This window comes from Apteryx mantelli, chromosome 3 (genome assembly GCF_036417845.1).
Source record: "Apteryx mantelli isolate bAptMan1 chromosome 3, bAptMan1.hap1, whole genome shotgun sequence".
Classification (NCBI taxonomy): Eukaryota; Metazoa; Chordata; class Aves; order Apterygiformes; family Apterygidae; genus Apteryx; species Apteryx mantelli.
The window spans coordinates 56,443,083-56,465,563 of record NC_089980.1 but is presented as its reverse complement, the minus strand read 5'-3'; the positions used below and the strand labels follow the sequence as shown (position 1 = coordinate 56,465,563).

Sequence of the window (22,481 nt, the reverse complement as noted above, 5' to 3'; positions counted from 1 at the left end):
GCTCTATAACCTGCCAAGTCAGTTGGAAAGCGAGTAGGGGGGATATCAAACCAGCACACGGCAAGGGAGCAAGACCACCACATCACCCTGCAAGTGCCAGGCAGCCTCTGGTTTGAGCAGTGTAGGAGAAACATGATCCTGCCCTCTCCTTCCCATGCAAGTCAGAGCAAGTTTCCCAGAAAGGGACCAAACCACTTTTTTTTTTTAAACTAAATGCTTTTAATAGAAAACAAAATACAAAATAACTCTTTCCAGAAAGCAGAAATATTTAATCTCTCCAAGTGACAAATTAGAACGTGCTTTCTCCTCAGATCCTGGTTTTAAATGCTGATGATTTATTTCACAAAGTATTCATGAAACTCATATTGCAACATTTTGAGAAAAATCCAACACTGGCAAAGCTGCCTCTGTGTATGCACAATAATTTAGTAATACTATTTTTTCCCATGTCACTTTGTGCCTCTCTCTCTCTCCCTGTCTCCCACCCGCCCCAATTGCCAATTCCATTTACGGAAATATTTCTGTGAGGTGCAGTGGTGGACTGACATGCCCCGTTTCTGTTAGGAGTCCAGACTTAGCCTGTTCGGTTCCATCATGCTCTCCTTCAGCCAAGGCAAGTTGTTTATTGTCCTTTAAGCAACCACCCTAACCCCCGCTGTCCTCCCATCCTCAAAACACAGTGCAACCAGATTCAGAAAGTTACTAATTTCTGGACCATAAATACAAGTAGCACAGCTAGTACCAGGAACCAAACCTCAACAACAGTGCAGAGATGGGCCCCAACTGAGGTCAGATTTCCATTTCCCTTACTAAAAAGAAAGGCTGTATTTTCTACTTAAGTAGTCCAAAACATTGCAGAAGTGCTATAGGGAGCTGTAATACTTCAGACCACTATTCACTGTAGAAAATACACAATTTTCTTTTAATGTAAGGGTCTTACAACACTGGTCCTCCGCAATACCAAGAAAACAACAAAAACAGAAACAAAAAACACTGGGCCAGTAGTTCTACACACACTCAAGCCTCAGTTAACAGTAGGTAAGATGTGCCCATCAGTCAATGCAGGATATTTAAGTGCAGGTCAGCAGCTTATCCAGATAGCAGTTTCACTTCTCTGGACCAGGCTTTTGGTTTTCCCAAGCTCCTGGACAACAGCATTTCCTCCCCTTTTCCCCATCCCTACCAGTACAAGATTAGAATGTATATATATTTTTCTCATTCCTCCTTTTTCCTCACTCCATTCAACAGCATGGGCCATTTTGTAGGCAAGACATTTTAAAACATTTGCATCACTCTGAACATGCCTTTCACTGGGACAGAGGAAGAAAAGTGTTTCACAGTCAGTAATTTAATTTCAGCTTGTAATGGACTCTGGCATTCAATACACCCACCCACTTCCCAAAGAAAAAAAAATTAATGTTCCTGATTTTCTTGTGCAATTCCAGTCACTAGAAGAAGATTACAGGCCATAAATTGTACGCTCAGTACATTATTCATCTGTCCGGTATATACACCAACCAGTTCACTGGAAGACCCGTCTGCAGGGGCGTTGCAGTAACTGTTCCGAATGTCCCAGACCCGGACAGAATTATCCATTGACGCTGAAGCAATCAAACTACTGTCAGGGCTAAAAGTAAGGCTCGTTATGTTGTCCGTGTGCCCCCTCAGTTCTTTGTAAAGAGTTCCTGAAGCCAAGTCCCACAGCTTTAGCCGCTGGTCTTCACCTGCTGACGCCAGGTACTTACCATTGGGAGAAAACGCAAGCGCTAGCACAGGGCCACGGTGACCTGTGAAAAGACGCACTGAGTTGCCCTGCTGAGTGCTCCATAAGCGCACAGTTTTGTCTGTGGAGCCCGTTGCTAAGTAGTTGGAATTGGGGTGGAACTTGACACAGTCCACGTCCGCCAAATGGCCTGCATATATTCGCAGTGGGTACGTCCGATCAAATGACCAGAGTCTTGCTGTGCGATCATGGGAACCACTGGCAAAGTACAGACTGCAGGGACTAATATCCAAATCCCAGACAGGATAGGCATGTCCTTGGTACAACACAGTGTTTGTAAAACTTCCGAGGTCCCAGTATCTGATGGACATGTCCTCAGAACAAGATAAGAGTCCTGAACTGTCTGAAAGGAACCTTGTGCTATACACAGGTCCACAGTGTCCTCTCAGGATCTTCATTTCTGTACCTATGCTGTCATCCTCTTCCTCCTGGTGAGGGGAGGAGAAAAAAAAAGAAAAGGAAAAAAAAGAAAAGCATGTTTATCTCTTCAGCAAATACAGGAACCATCATGAGGAAAAAAGGCAGGGCATTAACACAGAAGGATTTATTTTAGAGATGGCGCATTCAATGCAACACAGACACAGACATTCCTAGCACATTTGTACATCTGAGACAATGCTGAAAGAGATGTGGAGATAAGACCTTTATAAAGGCTTTATCTTCATTTTGTGTAGCCTTATGCCTGCTCCAAAATGCACCTTCATCAGAGACTCTATGCAAATATGAAAAAAGGAATATTTTATGATATTTTTTCCAAATGTCTCTTGCTTTAAAACACTTGCTAAATACATTTGCTTATTCCCTGTCTGCTCTCTACTAAACTTTTGGCAGAGATGTTGAAAGCGATCTTGGCATCTGCTCTTTTGGTGTGGTCATTATTGGAAATGAATCTCACAGTAGAGAAAAAGAAGCCCAGATGTCTTTCAACAAAACGCAGGAGATGAAGAGCTGTTTGCTGGACATTCTTTCTTAGTCCCACATGTGAAAAGAGACTCAGTAAGGCCATAATATCTTTTTCTCCATATAAACTCCACCAGGATGTTTTCACATCCCCACCCTTCAGAAGAACCTAATGTATGCAGCTTATTTAAGTCAAATGATCTATTTTGAGGAAGGAGAAGATGAATAGTCACAAAAAGGATGGTATTGGAAACTATTTTTTCCCTGTAATTCTCCAATTCAAATGCCAGAGCACATAACCAACATGTAAGGTTTTCATGTTTAAAACTGTTCAGTGAGCTGTGCTAAAGGAATTTGGGAGTTTTACCCCTTTTCTCAGTGGACAGTATCAGTCTCTGAAAGTCTACTCAAGTGGCATCTCTGGACAATCGAAGGCTACAGACTGCACAGATTTCAGCAGATCTCAACCCAAAAGAGTGTCCTTCCCTGACAAGCCGGGGTCTCACTGACAGAGTGCGAGAAGCTAACCAAGGCCTGGGAGGCATCTGCGCAGTAGTTCGAGACCACTTTTCCCCAGGACTGTCACGCAGATACTTTCAATCAGTACAGAATCAGTAACACTCATCTAAGGATAATCTGTGCACATCACATTCAACACAATGCCCTTTTGTTTGGGAGCAGCCCCTTTAACTTCTATCGTTGCAGAGTGGCCCGTTTCCTGCAGAACGAACACTTCCTGCCCCAAGAGGAAACCGAATTCCCCAGGGCTGCCCTACTGCTGATGACCAACAGAAGTCAGTGCACAGTGAGTGGCGCCCTCAGCTGACGCGATGACATTTCACGGCCTGATCTCAGGACCCAGAGAGACAGTCTTGCTTCAGACTTACCAGCAGTCCTCAGAGCCCTTCGCATCCAGGGGTCTCAAACCTCATTTCAAGAGGTGATCAAACTATGAATTTTCTAGCTTGTTGTCTTTCTCCTTCCTAGCTACCTGTTTGAGACGGTAGACGGTGAGCCATGTTTAAGCAATGCTAATTCTCTTCAGAATAGTCAGTGCCCATGGGAGTTTTATGATGTGGCTTGGAGCCAACTTCATCTCTGCTATGGAGGTGAGGCACAGAAAATTGCAGGCTCTAGCATGCAAAGCCCCATTCTCATTCAAATTGCTTTCTCTGCCTCAGATAGAGCATTGCTTGCTGGAATCCACAGTGTCTCTAGGCTATATTACCACATTAAAGGAGAGAGGCTGATACCTGCAGCACTTTATACTATTTAATTATGACCGTAAGATTCCTGACAAGTCACCAGTGGAAGCCCACTCAAGTTCTCTATACTGTACTATAGTTTTAGTAAATTCTGCAAGTCCAGGTAATTAATGTTGTGCCTTCAAAATCATACAGGGCTCCTTGGGCTGTCTGCAAGCATGTATTCTGTCTCTTACATTACAGCTGCAGCTTATTTCAAAATGCCAGCTGAAGCACTAAAAACCACACTTCTATAGAGTTCACAGGTAGCAAATCTTATCTTTTACTTCTGCTTGACACCTGCTTAGCATAACAGCTGCATGTTACCGTTATAGGCTCACTGAAAACAGTATACCTATAATGCTTCTGAGTCACTAAGTTTTTCCATTTCCTCTCTATCCAGGTTAGTCTGCTAACCAGATTAACAAAGCAGCTGGAAATACAGCTACTAAATTACTGCCTTGCAGAATCAAGCTCCATTTCTTTGTCAGATCAAGCACATCTCTCCCTGCATCCCAGAGCTACTACACTGTAGGTGAGCAGCTATAGAAAGTTTGCAACCTGTGCTATAAATCAGCAAGGAGGAAGGGAGTCCCTCTTCATGGTGTTTTTTTTCAGGATACCTATTCCAGACACTGAATGCATTTCCTGGATATAACGTACCACTGAGCACTACCGAGATATCCATTGGCCCCTTCTGAAGTGGTTGCTACTGCACATTAGCATGAACAGTTTGTAGTTACTTGGAATGTACAAGAAATTAAATTATGTAATGCTATCTTAATCAATAACCTACACACACTTAACACTGCCCTTTATTATTTGTACTACCTATTTTAAAAAGAAGCAGTATGAAAACAGATTTTAAGGAACAGGAGATAACTGGAAAACTTACCAGCACTACTAAAATAAGCTAAAAATCTACTCTTCAACACTGAACAGGAATTCTTCCTGAGCTACCAGGCTCTGAAAGATTACATTACTAAGAAGTCAAAAAGAACATAAAATTTCAGCTTTTTTGTTACAAAGGACACCTTCTGAATATGATACCTATGGACAGAATGCCCAGCTTCTCAGCAATTAGTCAAATTAGTGGATTCTGCATGACAGTCATCTGGATCCAGGGAACTTTACTGCTGATGTGTTTAACCTTTTGGGCAGCAAACACTATCTGACTGAAAAAAAGTCTGTTGATGTGTCTTCTACTCTATATTACTTATGAAAACCAGGAAATGATGTAGGTGTTTGAGCTTCTGACAGAATAGAACTCAAAAGGAAGGTGGAAGAAATAAAGCAATAAGAGCTCATTATGGGAATGTTTTTCCAGGGAGAGAGCAAGTGTACACACCTGACATCAACAAAAGAAGCAATATTAATTCCATGAGGAACTCTTTTCTCCCATGAAACAGTAATTTTCACTTGTGTCCTCCTATGAACCAGCTTGTTTTAGTAATGTGGGGATGCTGTCATAGAAATGCTCTATTTTTTTCTAAAACAATAAAAGTTCTTCATTCATCTTCCCAGCCCAACCATGTTTTGGAGGAGAAAAACAGTCCAAAATTGATGCCTCTCTACATCCTTCCACCAAGCATCAGCCTTAAGAGGATAAGCAAGCCTCAAAAAACCAATAACAGTAACATTATGGTGAAGAAAGGTTTCTTTTTACTAGTAATAAGTTTCCCTGGGCGCCACATTCTCTCACATCCTGTAGTGCTATTAAGATGTCAAAAGAGAAGATCTCTTACCTGCCTACAGTAGGAATTTCCTAGCAGGGAAGATGTGGGGGTAGATACCATGGCTCTTTTTGCAGCACATTTCTTACCACTTCTTCCAGAATTCCCCTCCCATCTGCCACCCCCCGGTATCATCCTCCCTGCCCACCACAGCTCCGTGTTTTAAAAGCAGAGCTGAACAGGGCCAAGTCTCAGTCTTCATGGAACGTAAAGGCTGCCACTCTTATGGCTTGGAACAAAGAATATTACTTTCTGTTGCTGATTTGTGTAGTATCAGCGACATGCATGGCAACGCTGCAGAGAGACAAACAATAAGGCCATTTGCACAGCTGCAAAACTGCATTTTATACTGGACCTTAAGTAAGGGAGACTTTAAAGCTTCTGTGAGATGCCACTGTGAAGGAAATGGAGCTGCCTTATCCCAAAATGGTAAGGCTGTCCTATTTCCAAGAAGGAAGACACTGGTGAAATGCACTGGGGCACCTCACCGAACAAAACTCACTAAAACTACATCCAGTGGAAGACTTTGACCTCATTGACACTCAGGCTTTATGTCAATTAGGAGCAACTGTTCTTCTCTAACTTTCTTGCCAAATCTCAGCCTCATTTATGTGCGTGCATATGTGTGTGTGTACACTCGCATACACACATGTGCATCAAAAAAGTTAATAAACCTAACAGTGTAACCTTAGTGCCACCTCTGAAAGAGAACCACTGAAACTACCAGTCTTAAACCTTTATAAGTTCATAAACTGAATGACCTATTTGCTTGCAGCAAATCAGAAATCCAGCCAAAGACTAATTATGTCAGGCACTATTTAAATATAGTACTGCATCCAAACCTAATTACACAATACAGAAATCAAACAAAATAAACCCTACAAATGAAGAAACCCTACAAAAGATAGTCAAGTGTAACATCCTCCTAAGTCATTCTACAGAACACACTGAAGTAATGTCAAAGCACATAAGATTTTTTGTTCTTTGTCAATCTTTTCATCAAAATTATCTCTATTAATAGCTGTTAATCATATTCCAATGAGACTCTGAAATACAGCCTCTATTCGCATTGAGCTGTATTACTACAACTGCAGCCCAGCCAGGGTACTTGTTTGGTGTATCTAGGTATTTGTGGCTTTCATCCCAGTGGCTCCCAAATATGTACTGGTCTGTTCCCAGCTGTGACATCTTGGGTGCCTGTGTATTTTCACTTGAGGGCCCCAAGATAACCAAATTTATTTCCTTTGTAGTCCATAGTCTTTCATTTGCATTCAGGACACGTAACCAACAGTGTGTTCACGTTGGTATCCCCCCCGTCCAACTTTGAACTCCTTATCAGGTCATGATTTGTTTTGTCAGTAGTGAAGATATTCAGGGCAACAATGATTTTGGTCTATGCTGGTCTTTTACCAGTTTTTGTCCTATGGACTCCTGCAGCTTATAATGAAAATAGTCCATAGCTCCATCCTGGGCCAGTGTGACCCACTTTTCTGTTTACTCAGCAGAATGAGTTAACCTGGGAAGCGGTGAGCACATAGCTGTGCTGTTGTACCTGGATGCCTGCCTCTAGCTCTCAAGCTAACAAAGCAATCCCTAACCATAGATAATCGCGTACAGCAAGCTCTCTGCACTCTTCCAAAATAAGCAGAATCCTGCTACAAGGTATTCTTTATGAGAAGAAAATAAAACAGTGGAAAAAGGGATGTTTCTCCTGCAAACTGCTTAACGTAGCAACAAAAAAGGCCTTTTTCAAGAGAGGAGTGATTAAACAAAGGAAGAGTCACAAATTCTGATCTCTAACCAGATAAAAGATGCTACGTGGGTAGTTGTGGTGAGAGGGGAGGAAGGGCGTGACTAGAAGGCAAAAAAAAGAGTAAACTATAAGATGCTATCTAGCCTGGCATGTGAAAGCACACACATCCTTGCCCTCCTCTCCAGCACTCAAGAGAGTGGGAAGCCTCTGAGGTTTCTACACTGCAGATTCCTTAAGTTTTGCATAATTTTTCCATACTAAATCTTCACCTCTGTTTAAGGTGACTCCTTAACATAGACTTGCACTTAGGCACCCCTTCTTCTTCCTGAGACCTCACACCAGCCTCCTTTGGCTCTTTCCTTACTCTGTCTTTATTTTTCTTCCTGCTTGTCTCCCCTTTTCCCCCACCTTCTGACAGGTTGTTCTGAGCCATTTTCCTTCTAGTTTTTGTTCACTATAGTGTGTTTTTACTGCCCAGGTCCCTTTGTTTCATCCTTCCATCCACAGGAAGGCTTCATGCTCCTTAGGGGAGGGAGCCCTCTCCAGTGACCTGTCACTTAGTTGCCTGTGTGCTAGGATCTGTTCCAAGAACAGCTGGAGAAAGGAGAAAAGCAGCCAGGACTAGCAAACTGTTGCCTGAGCACACGCTCATTGGACCTCAATGCAGCATTTACAACCACTGTAGGAGAAAATAGGGATGAGAATAGGCTATAAAATTTGTGTCAAGGTAGACAGGTTGTGGAACAGCCTCATGGTCCCCCATGACACTATTAGATATTCAACAACGCATGCCAAAATACCTCAACAAGAAAGGGGAGGCGGAGGGTTGGGGGCGGGGGGGGGGGGGAAGAGAGGATATCCAGACCTCGTCATCCAGGATGTCACAAGCCAGACGGATGCGGGACACATCAACAAGATGGGGCTCAGATTTTAACTTCCTCGAATGCAGGCTCCACAGCTTAACACATGAATTATCAAAGCCGGCAGCAAGCAGCTTGCTATTCGGTGAGATCTCTGCAGTGTTCAGCAACTGCTCTGTGTTATAGAAGGCATAGAAACAGATGGTCGTTAAGGAAGGGGGCCCGTCCTTGACACGTTTAATGCTGTCCTGTAGTAAATCCAGGGCCGCCTCGTTCTGCAGAATAGAAGCTGGCATGTCGCTGGGTTCCAGGCTGTTGCTTTCGTTGCGCGAGGAGCTCCCGCCGGCGTAGAGCTGGTAGTCAGTCCTCTTGGCAGGCTGCACATCCAGGTGAATGTGCAAGGTCAGGACTTTGCACAGGGCATTGTTGTTGTCACTTTGGAGGTAGCGAAGAAGGTAGTTGTAGCTGTCCTCTTGAAGGCGGATGACGTACTTGTTGTCCAGAAAAGCTCGGAGCTTCAAGTTGGACAGGATATCTTGAATAGTCATGGTAGTCTGCAACTGCTCAATGATATCCTTCTGGCTGGCGTTCTGCAAGAACATGCCATGGAAGCGGCTGTAAAAACTGTCCACTGTGCTTTTTAGGCCATTCTGGACCATGTTCAGATGGAGGTAGACAAAGAGGGGATACAGAAGAGGCATCACTTCATGGCTGTGCTGAGAATCTGAATCTACATAAAAAAACAGCAACAAACATTGGATGACTTCTCAATCCACTTTCTACTGGGAATAAAACAGAGCAAGGACAATTATTGCAAAAAACCTTGCCAGCGGCATAAGAGGGCAAGTCCCTCTTTTTGCTGGTACATCTAAATGAATCCCTGTTGTCACCTAAAGGGGATACACAGTATCTATTACAGATTTGAACAGAGATTTTTCAAGTCAATAAGGTACACTGTCAGAATAAAAGGGACAGATTTCAAACCCCTTTTTAGGTGTGGTCCAGATATTAAAATACCACCTCATAAACTAGATGAGAGTTGGATTTTTTTCTCCTATATATTTAGGAAGATAAAAAAATCCCAGCACTCATTTTATTGCAATAAATGGGCTCTAAAATTTATTACATTAAAAATAGTATTTAAGTATCATGTTTAAGTCAAAATTATTTACCCAGGTTATCTGGGCCTGAACTTTGGTGGCTTTTTTCTCAGCTTCAATAAAATTTGTATCTGGTGCTTTTATATGCATGGAACTGATTTATCTCTGGAGGAAAGGAAGCTACAAACAGTATTGAAAATGTGCTGCAATATGCTGTGCTCCTGTTTTATTTCCGTGCCTGTTCGTGTGCGTGCGCTCGCTCTCGCACTCTCTCTCTCTCTCTCTCTGTGCCAAGGCAAATCCCAGCAGTAACTCCTAGTACATAGTGTAACAGACTCCTGATTAGGCTATGCTGTACCTTGTAGAGACTAATCTGTGCAACAGCTCCACCCCTCCTTCACCAGCTTCTTGGGGCTGTTTCCCTCCCACATTCAGTTGGCTGCAGGGAGCTGTAAGGAGCAGATCCTTGCCATAAAACACCGTGGCAGCATACAGGGCTACAATAATGATTTACTGCAAGCCCAAATGTGCAAATACATCTGAATTACTGGAACAAGATATGCATTGCTGCTATCAAACCAGCATTTTTTCTTTTCAACTTGCTCTCCCCCCCACCCCCCGCCACTCGCCATTACATTTTTTTTTTTCCATTAAGTTATTTTTCCTCTCCTGTTGAGCATTATTCAAGACTTTCTCCTCTCCATACTGTGCCTCTCTCCTGTCTCCATATGAATGACTACAGAGGATGTGTGTGCTTGTGGTATGCAGTGTATATAAACACATATATGCATACTTAAGCATCTTTCTCCTTTCTATCCCAGTCAAATTGAGCCATAGCCAGTGAAATCAGTGGTCTGTGTGTAGCAAAAGCACTAAACAGCCAGTAGGTGCTCTTTTCTCCATTATACCAGCAGGTGCTCTAGTCCAGAAATGCAACAAGGGGAAGGACCTCACTTTGCAGGGGGGAGAACAGGGAAGGGATGGAAAGCTGGCAGAGATGGGAGTGAAATAAAGTTCCCAAGAATATATGAGAAGTGGGTAATGGAATGGAGCTGGGTCTGTCTAGACTGAAGACGACCAAAGGGGGGGGGGGGGGGGCTGGGCTCAACTATGTAATGGGATGTTATATTAGAAATGGATCCAGCCTCTTCTCAGAGGTGCTCAGTGAGAGGACAAAAGGCAAGTTGCAGCAAGGGAAATTTTCACCAAATTGCTCATCTCCGGAACAGGGGCCAGAGGTACAGTGGAATCTCCATACTTTTTAATTTTCAAAACCTGGCTGGACACAGCCCTCTGCAACCTGATCTCACTCTGAAGTTAGCCTTACTTTGAGCAGGAGACTGAACTAGAGACCTCTAGAATAATTCCTAAATTATTCAGTGAGTCTAGTCCATTGCCCACTCTTCAGTGCTACTGTAGGCAGACGTCAGAGAAATGAGAAATGTCCTGCTGTGTCTTGTGTCTGGCTGGCAAGTTACATACATAACTGCTTTTGTTCCTGCAAGGGAGTAAGAAATCAAAACTGAACAAAAGTGACAAAAAGAGATGAAAACAGTTGACATTAATGCCTTGAAAGATTGCTAACATGACACCTATGGGTCTCAAACAATGGAATGTTAAGAAATTATATGTAGCATTGCCAAACTGGTATTTAAGCCACTGAAGAGAACAGTCATACTTCTAAAAACACTATTAAACCATAAGAATTTACCCTCCAATACTATAATGCAATGGTATTAAACTGCTCTAGATGGCAAGGTTAAGACTTCACTATTTTCTCACTCCCTCTGCTTCCCTCCCTCCCTCTCTCTCCCTTCTAACACTATCAGGAATATTAATGCTAGTATTAGGCACACCAGGAACAAATTCCTACACTGGACAAATGTAGATGTGTCCAAAGGTGGAAAGAGTGGTAACCTCATTTCCCTTGGTGCTACCCTCTAAAATCCTGTCTGCTTTCTTCTTCTTACCTTTGGGACTAATAGTAGATACAAGGACACTTCTAGAAGTGCCTTATTATTATTATTTTTTTAAATAAGATCATGATTATCACCTGCATCACACCACAGAACAAAAACATTTTTCCTTTTTGTCATATATCTCCAGTCTCAAAAGCTAGTACAGAAAAATTTAAGGAAACAAATTCTCCCTTAAAAATCTAGACCATCACAAAAAGAAGGCAGTTATTGACAAAATCCACAAACCTAAAAGACAGCAGAGAACTACACTGATTTCCAAGTTACCTGCCATTTTTGGCATGAAACATTCTAAACATCTCTTCCCTCTTGTCCAGAATTTGCTGTTGTCCAGAACTTCTACACAGATACAAAGGCCAAATGACTGAACAAGAAAGGACAGATGGCTTTCTACAAGAGCCAAAGGTACTGAGTACAAAGGTAGAAGAAAGATAAATATTTCTTTCTAATTGTAGTAACTGAAATCTCATAACTAGAAATCAAAAGATTCAGTTAGAAACATTTTTAGTTTTATTATAGTGTTTTTTACTCATTGAAATTGCAGAAGTTCAGCTACTTCCCTCTTCCTTCCTGCAATTTACCTGTGAGAAAATTGCGTAATCGTCCAAATTGTACTTCATATTGCTGTGGCTCTGCCAGGCAGGGAGCTGCAGACACAACGTTGGCACAACCAGATTCAGATTGGACTGTGGGGGGGAAAAAAAAAAAATTAAGGAGTTTTTGCATGCGTGCCCTACAAACATCAAAGATTCTCATTAGATCCAGAGCAATGCAGCTACCAAGATGACATTTCATCTTTTAAATTGTCTGGAAATGACACAGTCTGAAGCATCTAAACAGGGCATTCATTAAATCTAAAATGTCACACAACAGAGACAGATCATGAACTAAGAACTATATGGAAAGTTTTTAAAAAAAGTTCAGTAACTCACCAGATCACCCCAAAACACATTTTTAGGCTTTCAAATACAGCTTTGAGTTCCCAAGAAAGTCAGAGTAACACTTTTACAGATCCCTTTAGCGTGTTAGGAGACAATCAGCAGTTTTACTATTTGGCACTGGGAAAGATGAGGAAGGCAATCTGTAACTTTCCTCAAAACAAAGTTTCTCTTTCAGCTGGAGCCACCGCAGATCACAGCACACTCACAGGAAACAGGTCTGCAGTGACACTACCGCAGAGTCCCAGATTCCTCGTGCCTAATGACTGGTTATTGATCGTCATTTATTGGTTTTCCTGCAGTGGTAAAAACACTCTCTAAGCAAACACTTGCTGGTCTTTAAATCAAAATGTGTCCTGCTTGCTGGGAAATTTAGGTTGAAGAACAGCTGGTCTATACACCCAGGAATTATCTTTTGACGGCCTAAATGATACAAAAAAGAATAGTCTGCAGTTGGGGGCTAGAGATCCTGTAATGGTTGCCTGAGACGGTATTAAACTGATTTTCAGAACAGTCAGTATTAACTCCGGTAAAGACAGTTCTGAAATATTTAAAAAGGGAACTGGCTTTTCTTTCCTGGAACCAAACCTTTGCTCCTCTGCCAACACCTCAGAATCTGACAGAGAATTACGTGTCAGTTTGCAGACAGCCACCCATATGCCCAAGCACACACAAATACCAGTGATTAAAAGCATAAGTAACAAAATTTACATTTCTAAATTTTAACTAATATCTTAAATCTTCTGCTCTTCTAAGAAGAGCAGGACAAGGCAAGGAGTTTCATTCTGTTCTTCCTCTTACTTCTTTTTCTTCAGTTCATAACTGTTCTACAAAAATTATTTTCAACATTCCTGCTTTCAGCTCCTACAACATCTCTTTCAGTCTTCCTCCCTCTTACTCATCCTCTCTTCTGCTCTTTCTAGTCCTGACTGATCACCTTTTGTTCCAGTGTTTGGCTCGCGCACAGAGGCACAACTATGGCAGCCCTGGAAGCCTACGAACATCATCATCAAATTTTCACATGCTAAAGGGAGGCAGGCCAGCCTCCAGCTCATCCCACTGCTCCTAATTAGAAAGAGATGAGGCACAGGGTGTACATGCAGCCTGTTTCTATTCCTGCCCCCCTTTTGTAAGACACAGGTCTATCTTCCTGGAGCTAATGGAAATACAGTAGCTATGCTTACTGGCTCTCCAAGGTAAGCTGAATTCAGCTTCAGAAACAGAGACCCGGGCTGTGCTAATCAGCCCCCTCACGGGAAAAAACAAATACAAACAGATTCCAGCACCAATACCCTATCTCCTCTCAAATCAGTTTCGAAATAAACAAATATAACCTGTTGAAAGATAGAGCCACACTGCACTTTCTACAGCCTGCCTCAAAGCTGGTGGGAACCCCTGGCCCAGTGTTTTGCATTAAAGCTCAGAGCAGCAATTTATAAAAGAATTTTTTTTTTTTTTAATATTTCTACAAGGCAATCTACTGGTATTACTTAAAGCCTAAATTCAAGCATCTGTGCTACTATTTGGGCTTACAATTCGACAGAATCAATGCTCAGTATCAGAAAGTAAACTTCGGATGCACATACACAAAGTAACTCAAAAGCAATTAGCAGTAGTTTTCAATGTCATCCACACTGCTCATCTGAAAAGCAGAGGCCACCAGAAAATGCCAATGCCAAGGCCTGTCTTTTATGCTGTCCCACAGGTTTACATACAGGGATCAACTCTTCATAGACTTCTGGTGGCTTCACTTCAGCAGGAACGGGAACAACTTGCCATCTTGTTCATGCCACACAAGCATAACCTACTGGACATAACTCTATCAAGTGTTCCCTTGTACACCACCTACTTTATTTTCTCCACAGAAGTAACTTGATCCCAAAATTAAAAGGTATATCACCTTGGGCTACTTATCCCAGAGCAGTCTGCTTGGGAAGTCATCGTGTCCCGCTCTTTCAGTAATGATGCTTGTTCTCATCAAGCAAACGGTAAACAAACCCTACATACCAGGAAGTTATAACAAGTTCAAACTCTAATTCTTCCCAAAACTTTGCAACAACCAAAACTGCTAAAGGAATCAAGAGTTTAACTGATCCCAAAACAAGATGAAAAATTTTTCTCCTGCTGGAAATAAAACATTGGCCATATATTTTTTATACATTAAAAAAAATCTGCCATGAACAGCTTCTTTTCCACTCTTCCCAGTGGTCATAAGAACCTTTATTGGAAACATCTGTTCCTTGACCTCACTTCTGTAATCGCAACCACTTACGCGCCCTGATAGCAAATTCAAAGGAACCGGTTCAGGGGTAAGGACAGTACCCTTCTGGTGTTTTGCTTTGGCTAACAGCAGCAGTGCTTCCAGCTAACAAACACAGGGCAACTACAATACTGTTTCACAGCACCTGATTCCTCTTTTCTGTGGGTGTAATGATGTATGATTCTACACTGGGTCATAGTCTTATGTGTTAATAGAATACTACAGACGACATTAGAGGAGCCTGTCCCTCAGTCACTTATTGTGTCCCTCATATTGCTGTGGCTCTGCTAGGCAAGAAAATATTCTTCTACTTCTTTAGAGAAATACAGAATGGTCAAGGGGAAGCTCTGCACTTTATTTTGGTAACAGATACTGCAGAAAGCAGAGCTGTACAAATACAGCAAGTATATGAAGCAATGGAGATGGGCTGAACTGAAGAGTCTCTGAAAGAAGACAAGAAGAAATGCAAGACCAAGAAACAAAACTATTTAAAAGCAAGAACAGAGGACATTTTTCATTTTGAAAGAAAAAAAAAACACAGAATGGGAGACAGAAATAAGTGACCCTCTCATTTATACAGAATCACTAATTTAGAAGGCAAACAAGGAAAGAGCTGAACTGAAAAAGCAAGGTGAGTTTTGTTAAGGAACAAGCAAAAATGCCTTTAGAAAGAAGTATTTTATGGCTTTCCCTGAAATAAAGCAATGTAGGCTTTAGAAACTGGTCAGTTCTTTTTCAAGACCAAGATCAATGTAGCAGAAAATCTTTTCAAACTCTACTGTCGGGAAAAGTACAAGCTGAGTTTTTCTTTTTAGATATACAGTCATTCAGGGAACTGTAGCACACTCACTGATAGCTTACTACAATTACATTTGAAATGAAGAAGTAGTAGCTAGTTGAATACATGATACCAGACCATTTTCAGTTCTAATGAAAACTGATGACTAAGTTCTGAATCACCAGCCACAAAACCCTTGCACTGGCAAGAGGATACGGACTAATGGCAAGAAATTTAGTAATAACACTTGGCAGAGGATGAGTAAAAAGACAAAAAACCAAACACACACACATTCACACTCTTTACTGAAATAATCTTTTCTGTATGATGCCATATGCAAAGGCAACGGCTTGCACTCCAGTTCAACTTTCCCTCCACTTCAGATACCCTGTATACCTCCTGATAGCAATTGCTCCCAAGTCCTAATCTCACTACAACACTGACCTTTCTGCCCACCACTCCCCTTGAATCTCCCATCAAAAACAATTCACCATTTTACTTCAGTTTCATTCCCCTTGCCCCCAACACAAGTATTACTTCAAGGAGTTGCAACAAACTTCCAACAGTTACTCTGAAAGCAACAAGGAAATGAAAAGTAAAAATAAGGTGCAAGTTACCTCTAATAAATATTTTACCCAACTTCCTTCAGACCGCTAAAAGAGTCAGCCTAGACATTTACCCAGAAATCATTCATCTTTGGCTTGTAATTAGGGCAAAACTACTCTAGAGGTGGAAAGACCCATTTTATCAGCCAGTCTTATCTAGCTACAAGCACGGAGTTACACAGCAACTAATGTCAAATCAAGTTGTAGCACAAGTAAACAAAGTCTCTGTCACTCTTAGCCTGGGATATCATCACATCCAAGCAGTTTCATTAACAGAAAATTCTTTCTCCTGTTTTCACCCAAAGCTCAGCCTAGTTTCTATTAGTTTTAAAAGCTAAGTGCAATCTTTAGTTACAACATTTGCATCGCTTGCATCCGTTCAGTATTTGTTCAATATTGCTCAAGTACTGCTATAGTACTGTTCAAGTACTAATATAGTTTGTTATAATAAAGATAATTACAATGAAGATTTCAAGTTCTGCCTGTGACAAAAGCAGGTAGCATTACAAGATCTGGAAGCCTTTGAGAAAGGGGAGAAGGGCACACAGGGAGACAAACTGTCTCATCCACTGAAGAATATTTTCAAGTGACACAAAGAGGAGCATTCAAAGCTGCAAAATTGACTAGGCCAGAGAAAGAAACAGCCTCTATTACTTTTGTTTCACATGATATAGCCCTCCCAAAGCAGAAAGGTACACCGGATTATCCTGCTTCTACCTAACTTCTCATCTAAGTTTTTCTCGCCTCCTTCCCAAAGCACTACTGCTCACTAGACTTTATGTTCTTGAGGATACAGCATATGCATTTTCAACTACCTGGACCTGATATTTCAACCTGCTTTTTTAATGACCATGAATCTCATTTTGTTACATTTCATCCATATTTTCATTCTCTGAAAGCTCATATTTCATGCCAACTTAACACTGCAAAATTTCTCCATTTCAGAAGGAAAAAGGTCTATATATACAGACGCATTCACCTATTTAATCAATACACATACTTACACTTGCCTTGACGCTGTCAAGAAGTGTGCAAGGAAAATATTAGGATTACCTGTGAGATTAGCTGCCATCTCTTCAGCAGTCTGACACAGCCTCAGCCCTTGTTTTAAGGGACCTTCTGAGTCCACATACTGACGGCGTTTGAGGTAGCAGGACACTGCCATCTGAATCTGTTCTGTGCGTACGCGTTTCATGACCTCAAAAGAAAAGAAAATATGACAGGGCATGAAGGCACTGTTACTGTGTAAGTATACGCTAAAGCCAATATAAGACCATAGCTGTATTAACACTAATAGAAAACAAACAGCTCAGCATTTCCGTTGCTGAAGTCAAACAATTGCAAGTTACTTCATTATTGAAGTATGAAACAAAGCCTTTGGGCATTTGCCTTTAAGTTCTTTGGCCTAACTAGACCCTTTGAATCAGATCCTTGAAGATATTTTAATGCCTACTTCTATTAATTTCCCTGAGGAATCAGAAACACCTTTGAAGATTCTGGACTAAAGGGGTAAGAGAACTGCAGCAGTAAGCTGAAGTATTTGATTTTGTTAAAAATAACCCATAAAAAGGCAGTGTTTCTCCTCCTTGCTTTTTCACATTAGCAGTTTGGGTCCTCTTCAGTCACTTTCTGGTTCTCCTTGGACAATCAACAAAATGATACCAGAAGAGTCAAGGGAATGAGAAATTAATATACAGAGAAAGAAACTGCAGAATAAAAATGCTTTAAATAGCACACCTATTTAAGCAATCCGCGAAGCAACAGCTTATCACCTGAACTTAAAGGTTGGAAACAGATTTCTGGCACTTCAGTCAGATAAGCCCCCCCCCCCCCCCCAAAAAAAGAAAAGAAATTAAAAACAAAAGCAAAACCTTCTACCCATCTTTTTCACCTGCCTCCATCTCTCTAGACTTCCCTCCTATAAAAATTAAAAAATCCTTTGACATTTCCTTTAAATAAATTTGGAAAGCCATTCTCACAAATGCCAGTTGGTAGTATCTCCAAGACCAAAAGCAGTCCGATGCCAGCTTTCAGCCTCTGGCTTGTAACAAAAGAATGTCAGTAGGATGAATGCAATAGCTCCCTTGCTATTTGAATAGCCCCTGACTGCCACCAATCCTTAGGCAATAGCTATTGATTCTAGACAGAAGTTTAGATAATCTAAAAGGCTTTAAATAAAATAAAATGGATGTTTGGTTCTATACTACTGGAAAAACAACATAAAAAGCACAGGCCGCCTCACAGTCCCACTATCAAAGACCTCCATATATTTTACAAGTGCACATTGCTCTCCGGTTTGAGTAGCCAAATCCGATGAAGCACAACTGTTTCAGCAAGACAGACAAGGATGCCCTTTATTCTCCCTTTCAAGAGCCCTGCTTTAACAAAATGACAACTTAAAAAATATGACCATAATTGAGCTTTTCCTAATACCCATGCATGCTTTACTGCTTATACGGGTTGTTAGAACAATAAGCTCTCTGTGAAGTTTCAAGCGGATGGGGATGCAAGGTTTTAGCAAAAGTTACTTTGAAAAGATATGTGGAATTGGAAACTCATACATGCTCTGGGGAAAACCTTAAAAAGGTTTCCATTTGTTCTCAGAGGTGAAATAACTGCTGAGGGTGGGGAAGGGGCATCAACAGGTATGGGGTTTTCAAAGCATTTCCAGACAGACCTATTAAAATCATGAGCTTCAATCACAACTTTTTCCACTCCAAAAGCAAACTTCCTTTTAATCTTCCTTGCAATTAGAGAAATTATGTTGACTTTGTCTCACATGTAACACTTTTTCTGCTGCACAGAACTGTAGGAAAGACAGAATTCATGAAGTCCACAAAAAAGGATGGACGGAGGGAATTCCAGCATCTTAACATCCTCATAAAAAAAAAATAAAAACCCTTAGCTAAGCTTTACAACATATTATGCTGTCATTCTGCATTTTAGCTAGCAGTATGCGCTGTATGTACTGGCCCAAGTCCACACTAACACCTCTGCACACAGTTTGCCACACAAGCTTAGGTTAGGTTAGCAACTTAATTTTGTGATGCTTTTCATCAATTTCAGGTCCAGAAACTGATTTTGAGAGTTTCTAATTAGATCATTACATGTGGCTTACAGTCCAAAAGAAACTCACTCCCAAAATGGCACTGAACAGATTCATCTAAGTGTTTCTGAAGTGGCCTAGCTAGCCAAAACTGTGCGCAAATCAGCCTCAGGTCTGTGGTTCAGTCACAAAGTGAACCTAGAAATATTCTTTCCCGTACATTTTTGCTGTAGTTACAGGATCAATTTGTGCTAGGTTAGATTTGGTGAAGAAACCCTTATTCGTTAGGGCACAGCATACATATACAGATAATTCCTCATAAACTCATAATGCATCAAAGAGACTAAAAAACTGACGTGCAAAAGATGCAGGACTCCAGGGGAGCCTTTGTAACAACAGCAATAAAAAAGAGGAGCCCTCAGACTGGTCTTTTCCTGCTACTGCTAAATAAAGGTAGATGACCAACACAGAAAATGTTTAATTTGAAATGAGAGGCAAATAGGCAGTAGATCATCCAGTAGTCTCAAATTCTAATATCAAGATTAGATATTTTAGCAGCAAGAAAGAATGGCCAGGGAGAGGAGCAGTCACTGGTAGCTAATTCGAGCCCAAGCTTTTTCAGACAGAGAATATAAGAGAAGCCCCAGTTTCTTCAGCCAAGAATAGCAAGGTGACATTTGCAGCTGCTTTGTGCAATTTGTACATTTTCTTGCTCTGTCCACCTACCTTGTATACTGCTCCCAACAGTAACAGTACCGAGTGTTATGAGCAGTATCTCAAGAAGATCTTTTTTCCCCCCCCCACTGCTGCCAGGTGACAGCAGAAACTACCTTAGAGAAAATGGTGCTTCACTAAGAAACTGCCGTGGACATTAGACACTATTGCTGTGACTATCACCTCTACTTTCATTTCAGATTTTTGTATAACTTTGCATTACACTTGACACTCAGTAATACAAAGAGCAATGCCACAGGAGCAGGGAAAAAGTATTCATGGTGAAAGACAGAAGAAAAGCTCAACAGCACCAAAACCAAACTTCCTACAAGTACTCTTTATTAAGCCCTCAAAATTATAGTATATCATAAAATAAACTAAGAAAGGCCTGCCAAAATGCCTCAAATGGGTTCAAGCTGAGTCAGTTCACAACAGCTCAATGATGTAGAACTTAAAGGCAAAAAAGGACAAGTCTGCCATTTTAATCTCCAAATCAATTTTAAATCTCTAGCTCTCGTAACTGAAGATAAACTCCAAAATATGAAAAAAAAAATTGAATGCACATAGCAATCGTTGCCCAAGCCTGCAGAAAGTGTGAAACAATTTTTCGTAAGTTCTAACAGCCTCATTATTCTCAAACATTCAGAGAGGACAATAAACATTAACACTGTTAGCTATTTCTACTGATAAGCAAAGTACATAAAGAAGGAGAGAAGAAAGATCACATCAGGGAATTTGTACAGCTACAATACAGCATCTTCTGCAGTGCCAAACATTGGAGCTTGTAAAGAAAGTATATTAGGTTACTTTTCTTAAAGGAAGCAAAAACGTGGAAGAAGCCCAGAGAAGAGGCTGATCATACAAAACATAGCACAAGTTCCTCTTTCCTAGAAAAGCTGGAAATTAGCTGGATACTAAGCATGGAGCCAAGGAAATTCTTTTCCTGACTATTCTCCTTCATGGGTACACATTCAAGCAAACTCCCTGGCCACAAAATATTCTCAGTACAGACATAGGAGAAAAAAAACTTGAAAGCTAGTGTTGGAAATGCTGCTTGTAAAGACTCTGCATTCCTCTCCTGGCTCTGGGGCAGCAGGTCCTTCCCTCCAGTAGGCTGAGGAAGGGCATCAAAGAACCACCAAGGATGATAAATCTTAAGAAAAACCCACAAAAGCACATTTCAAATAGTCTCTCCTGAGAATGCTGCCCCAGGCCTATGGGGCAGAGAAGTACCACGTTTTAGCCCTGTACGTACCGGCAAATTTGGAATCTACTATCCTACAGATTTGGAGTCTGACAATACTAAATCCTTTGACTTTCAATTTTGTGACATTAAAAATAATGAAAGATTTACAAAACTTCAGAATAAACAGGGTATGAATAAATTGATACAAAGACATTACTCAAGCTAGAACTGAGTGATTTCACACATGCAGCAAAAGAAATTAAAAAAAAAAACAGGGAAGCAAACACGACAAGTCGACACAAAGACTCGGGGAGGTGGTGCAAAACGGGGAAACCGTTCCAGAGAGCAGGAACTATGGAGAAGGCTCTTCCCCAAACAGCAGCGTTCATGGGAATAGGCAGAGAAGAAACAGCTGTGATTTCAGGAGAAGTTGTATCCATTTGCATTGGACTTAGATTTGGCTCACTGTCCGTGCCTTAAACTTTGTTTTTTTTCCCCCCTGCAGACAGAGCCAAGCAGCATGCTCCATCCGCTTGAGCTCCTCTCTGCTGCCTGGCCGGATACACTTTATTCCTGCCCACAACGCATCACCTTGTGCCTTCGGCCTCCACCGCGAACCCCTCTTTCTCGAGGGGAAGCTGCCGGACCAAACGCGAGCGGCGTCTCGGCTGTCGGCGGACAACCGGCCCGAGGCAGACAGCCCCGCGACCCCTCACCGGCCCGAGCCGGGGAGTATTTCTAGGCGCTGCCTCCGCGCAGAACCGGGGAGCTCACGGAGAAGACGCGAAAGCGAAAGTCTTCCCCTACCAGGGCACAGAAGCAGGAAAGCGATGTACGCTGCTAATTAAAACCACACGTTTTGCGAGGGGGTAAGAGGAGATCCCGGGACGCCCCCCGCACGGCTTCCCGGCGGCGCCGCCGGTGCCTCCCGGGGAGCCGGGCCGGGCCTGCGCGCCTCCGCCACGAGGCGGCCCGCGCCGCCCGCCCCGCAGCGCCGCGCCGCGCGGCCCCGGCCCCGCCGCCCCCCCCGCCCCGCTGCCCGGCGGCGGCGCTGCGGCGGCCGCGGCCACTCACTGTGCATCGCAGGCGGCGGCGGGCGGCGGCGGGAGGCGCAGGGCCAGCGGGCGGCGGCGGGCGCTGTCACTGCGCCGCGGGGCGGGCGGCGCTGCCGGCGCGGGCGCCGCCGCCTGCCCGGGCTGCTGCTGCTGCTGGCGCCGGCGGGGCGGCCCCGGGGCCCGCGGCGGCGGCGGCGGGCGGCGGCCGCTCCATGGCCGGCTGACACACACCGAGCGCGGGGGAGGGCGGGGGGCGCCGCCGCGCATGCGCCCCGCGGCCGCCAATGGGCGCGGGCGGTCCGCCCCCCGCGGCCGGCGCTCGGCTAGCGCTGTCTGGCGGTGCGGCCACGAGGCGCTGCCGCGTGGTGGCGAGGGGCGGCCGGTGGCGAGGGGCGGCCGGTGGCGGGCCGCGGGCAGCGGGCCGGGCCGCGGGCCGGTGAGGGAGTAGGGCGGGCTGGGAAGGGGACGGGTGCTGGCGCTGCTGGGGAGAGCCCGGTGAAGGGCCGCGTCCTGCGGGGGAGCGGGAGAGCCGGCTGGGGGTGGGGTAACG

General features: G+C 43.0%; 1 protein-coding gene across 3 annotated transcripts; it reads right to left on the bottom strand.

Annotated features, from left to right (window-relative positions):
* Positions 1–205: 205 nt before the first annotated feature.
* TAF5L (TATA-box binding protein associated factor 5 like) lies at positions 206–22,001 on the bottom strand. Of its 3 annotated transcripts, XM_067293432.1 has the most exons (5): positions 21,951–22,001; positions 16,984–17,128; positions 11,931–12,035; positions 8,279–9,003; positions 206–2,211 (listed from the first exon to the last, which is right to left on the bottom strand). In XM_067293432.1, exons 2-5 carry the CDS (start codon positions 17,123–17,125, stop codon positions 1,414–1,416), a joined length of 1,770 nt encoding a protein of 589 aa, XP_067149533.1. In that variant the 5' UTR covers positions 17,126–17,128; positions 21,951–22,001; the 3' UTR covers positions 206–1,413. The 3 variants fall into 3 exon arrangements, with proteins under 3 accessions (XP_067149533.1, XP_013801583.1, XP_067149534.1); XM_013946129.2 differs by lacking the exon at positions 21,951–22,001 and having other exon boundaries at positions 8,279–8,863; positions 16,984–17,052; XM_067293433.1 differs by lacking the exons at positions 16,984–17,128; positions 21,951–22,001 and adding an exon at positions 9,732–9,822 and having other exon boundaries at positions 11,931–11,949.
* Positions 22,002–22,481: the final 480 nt, after the last annotated feature.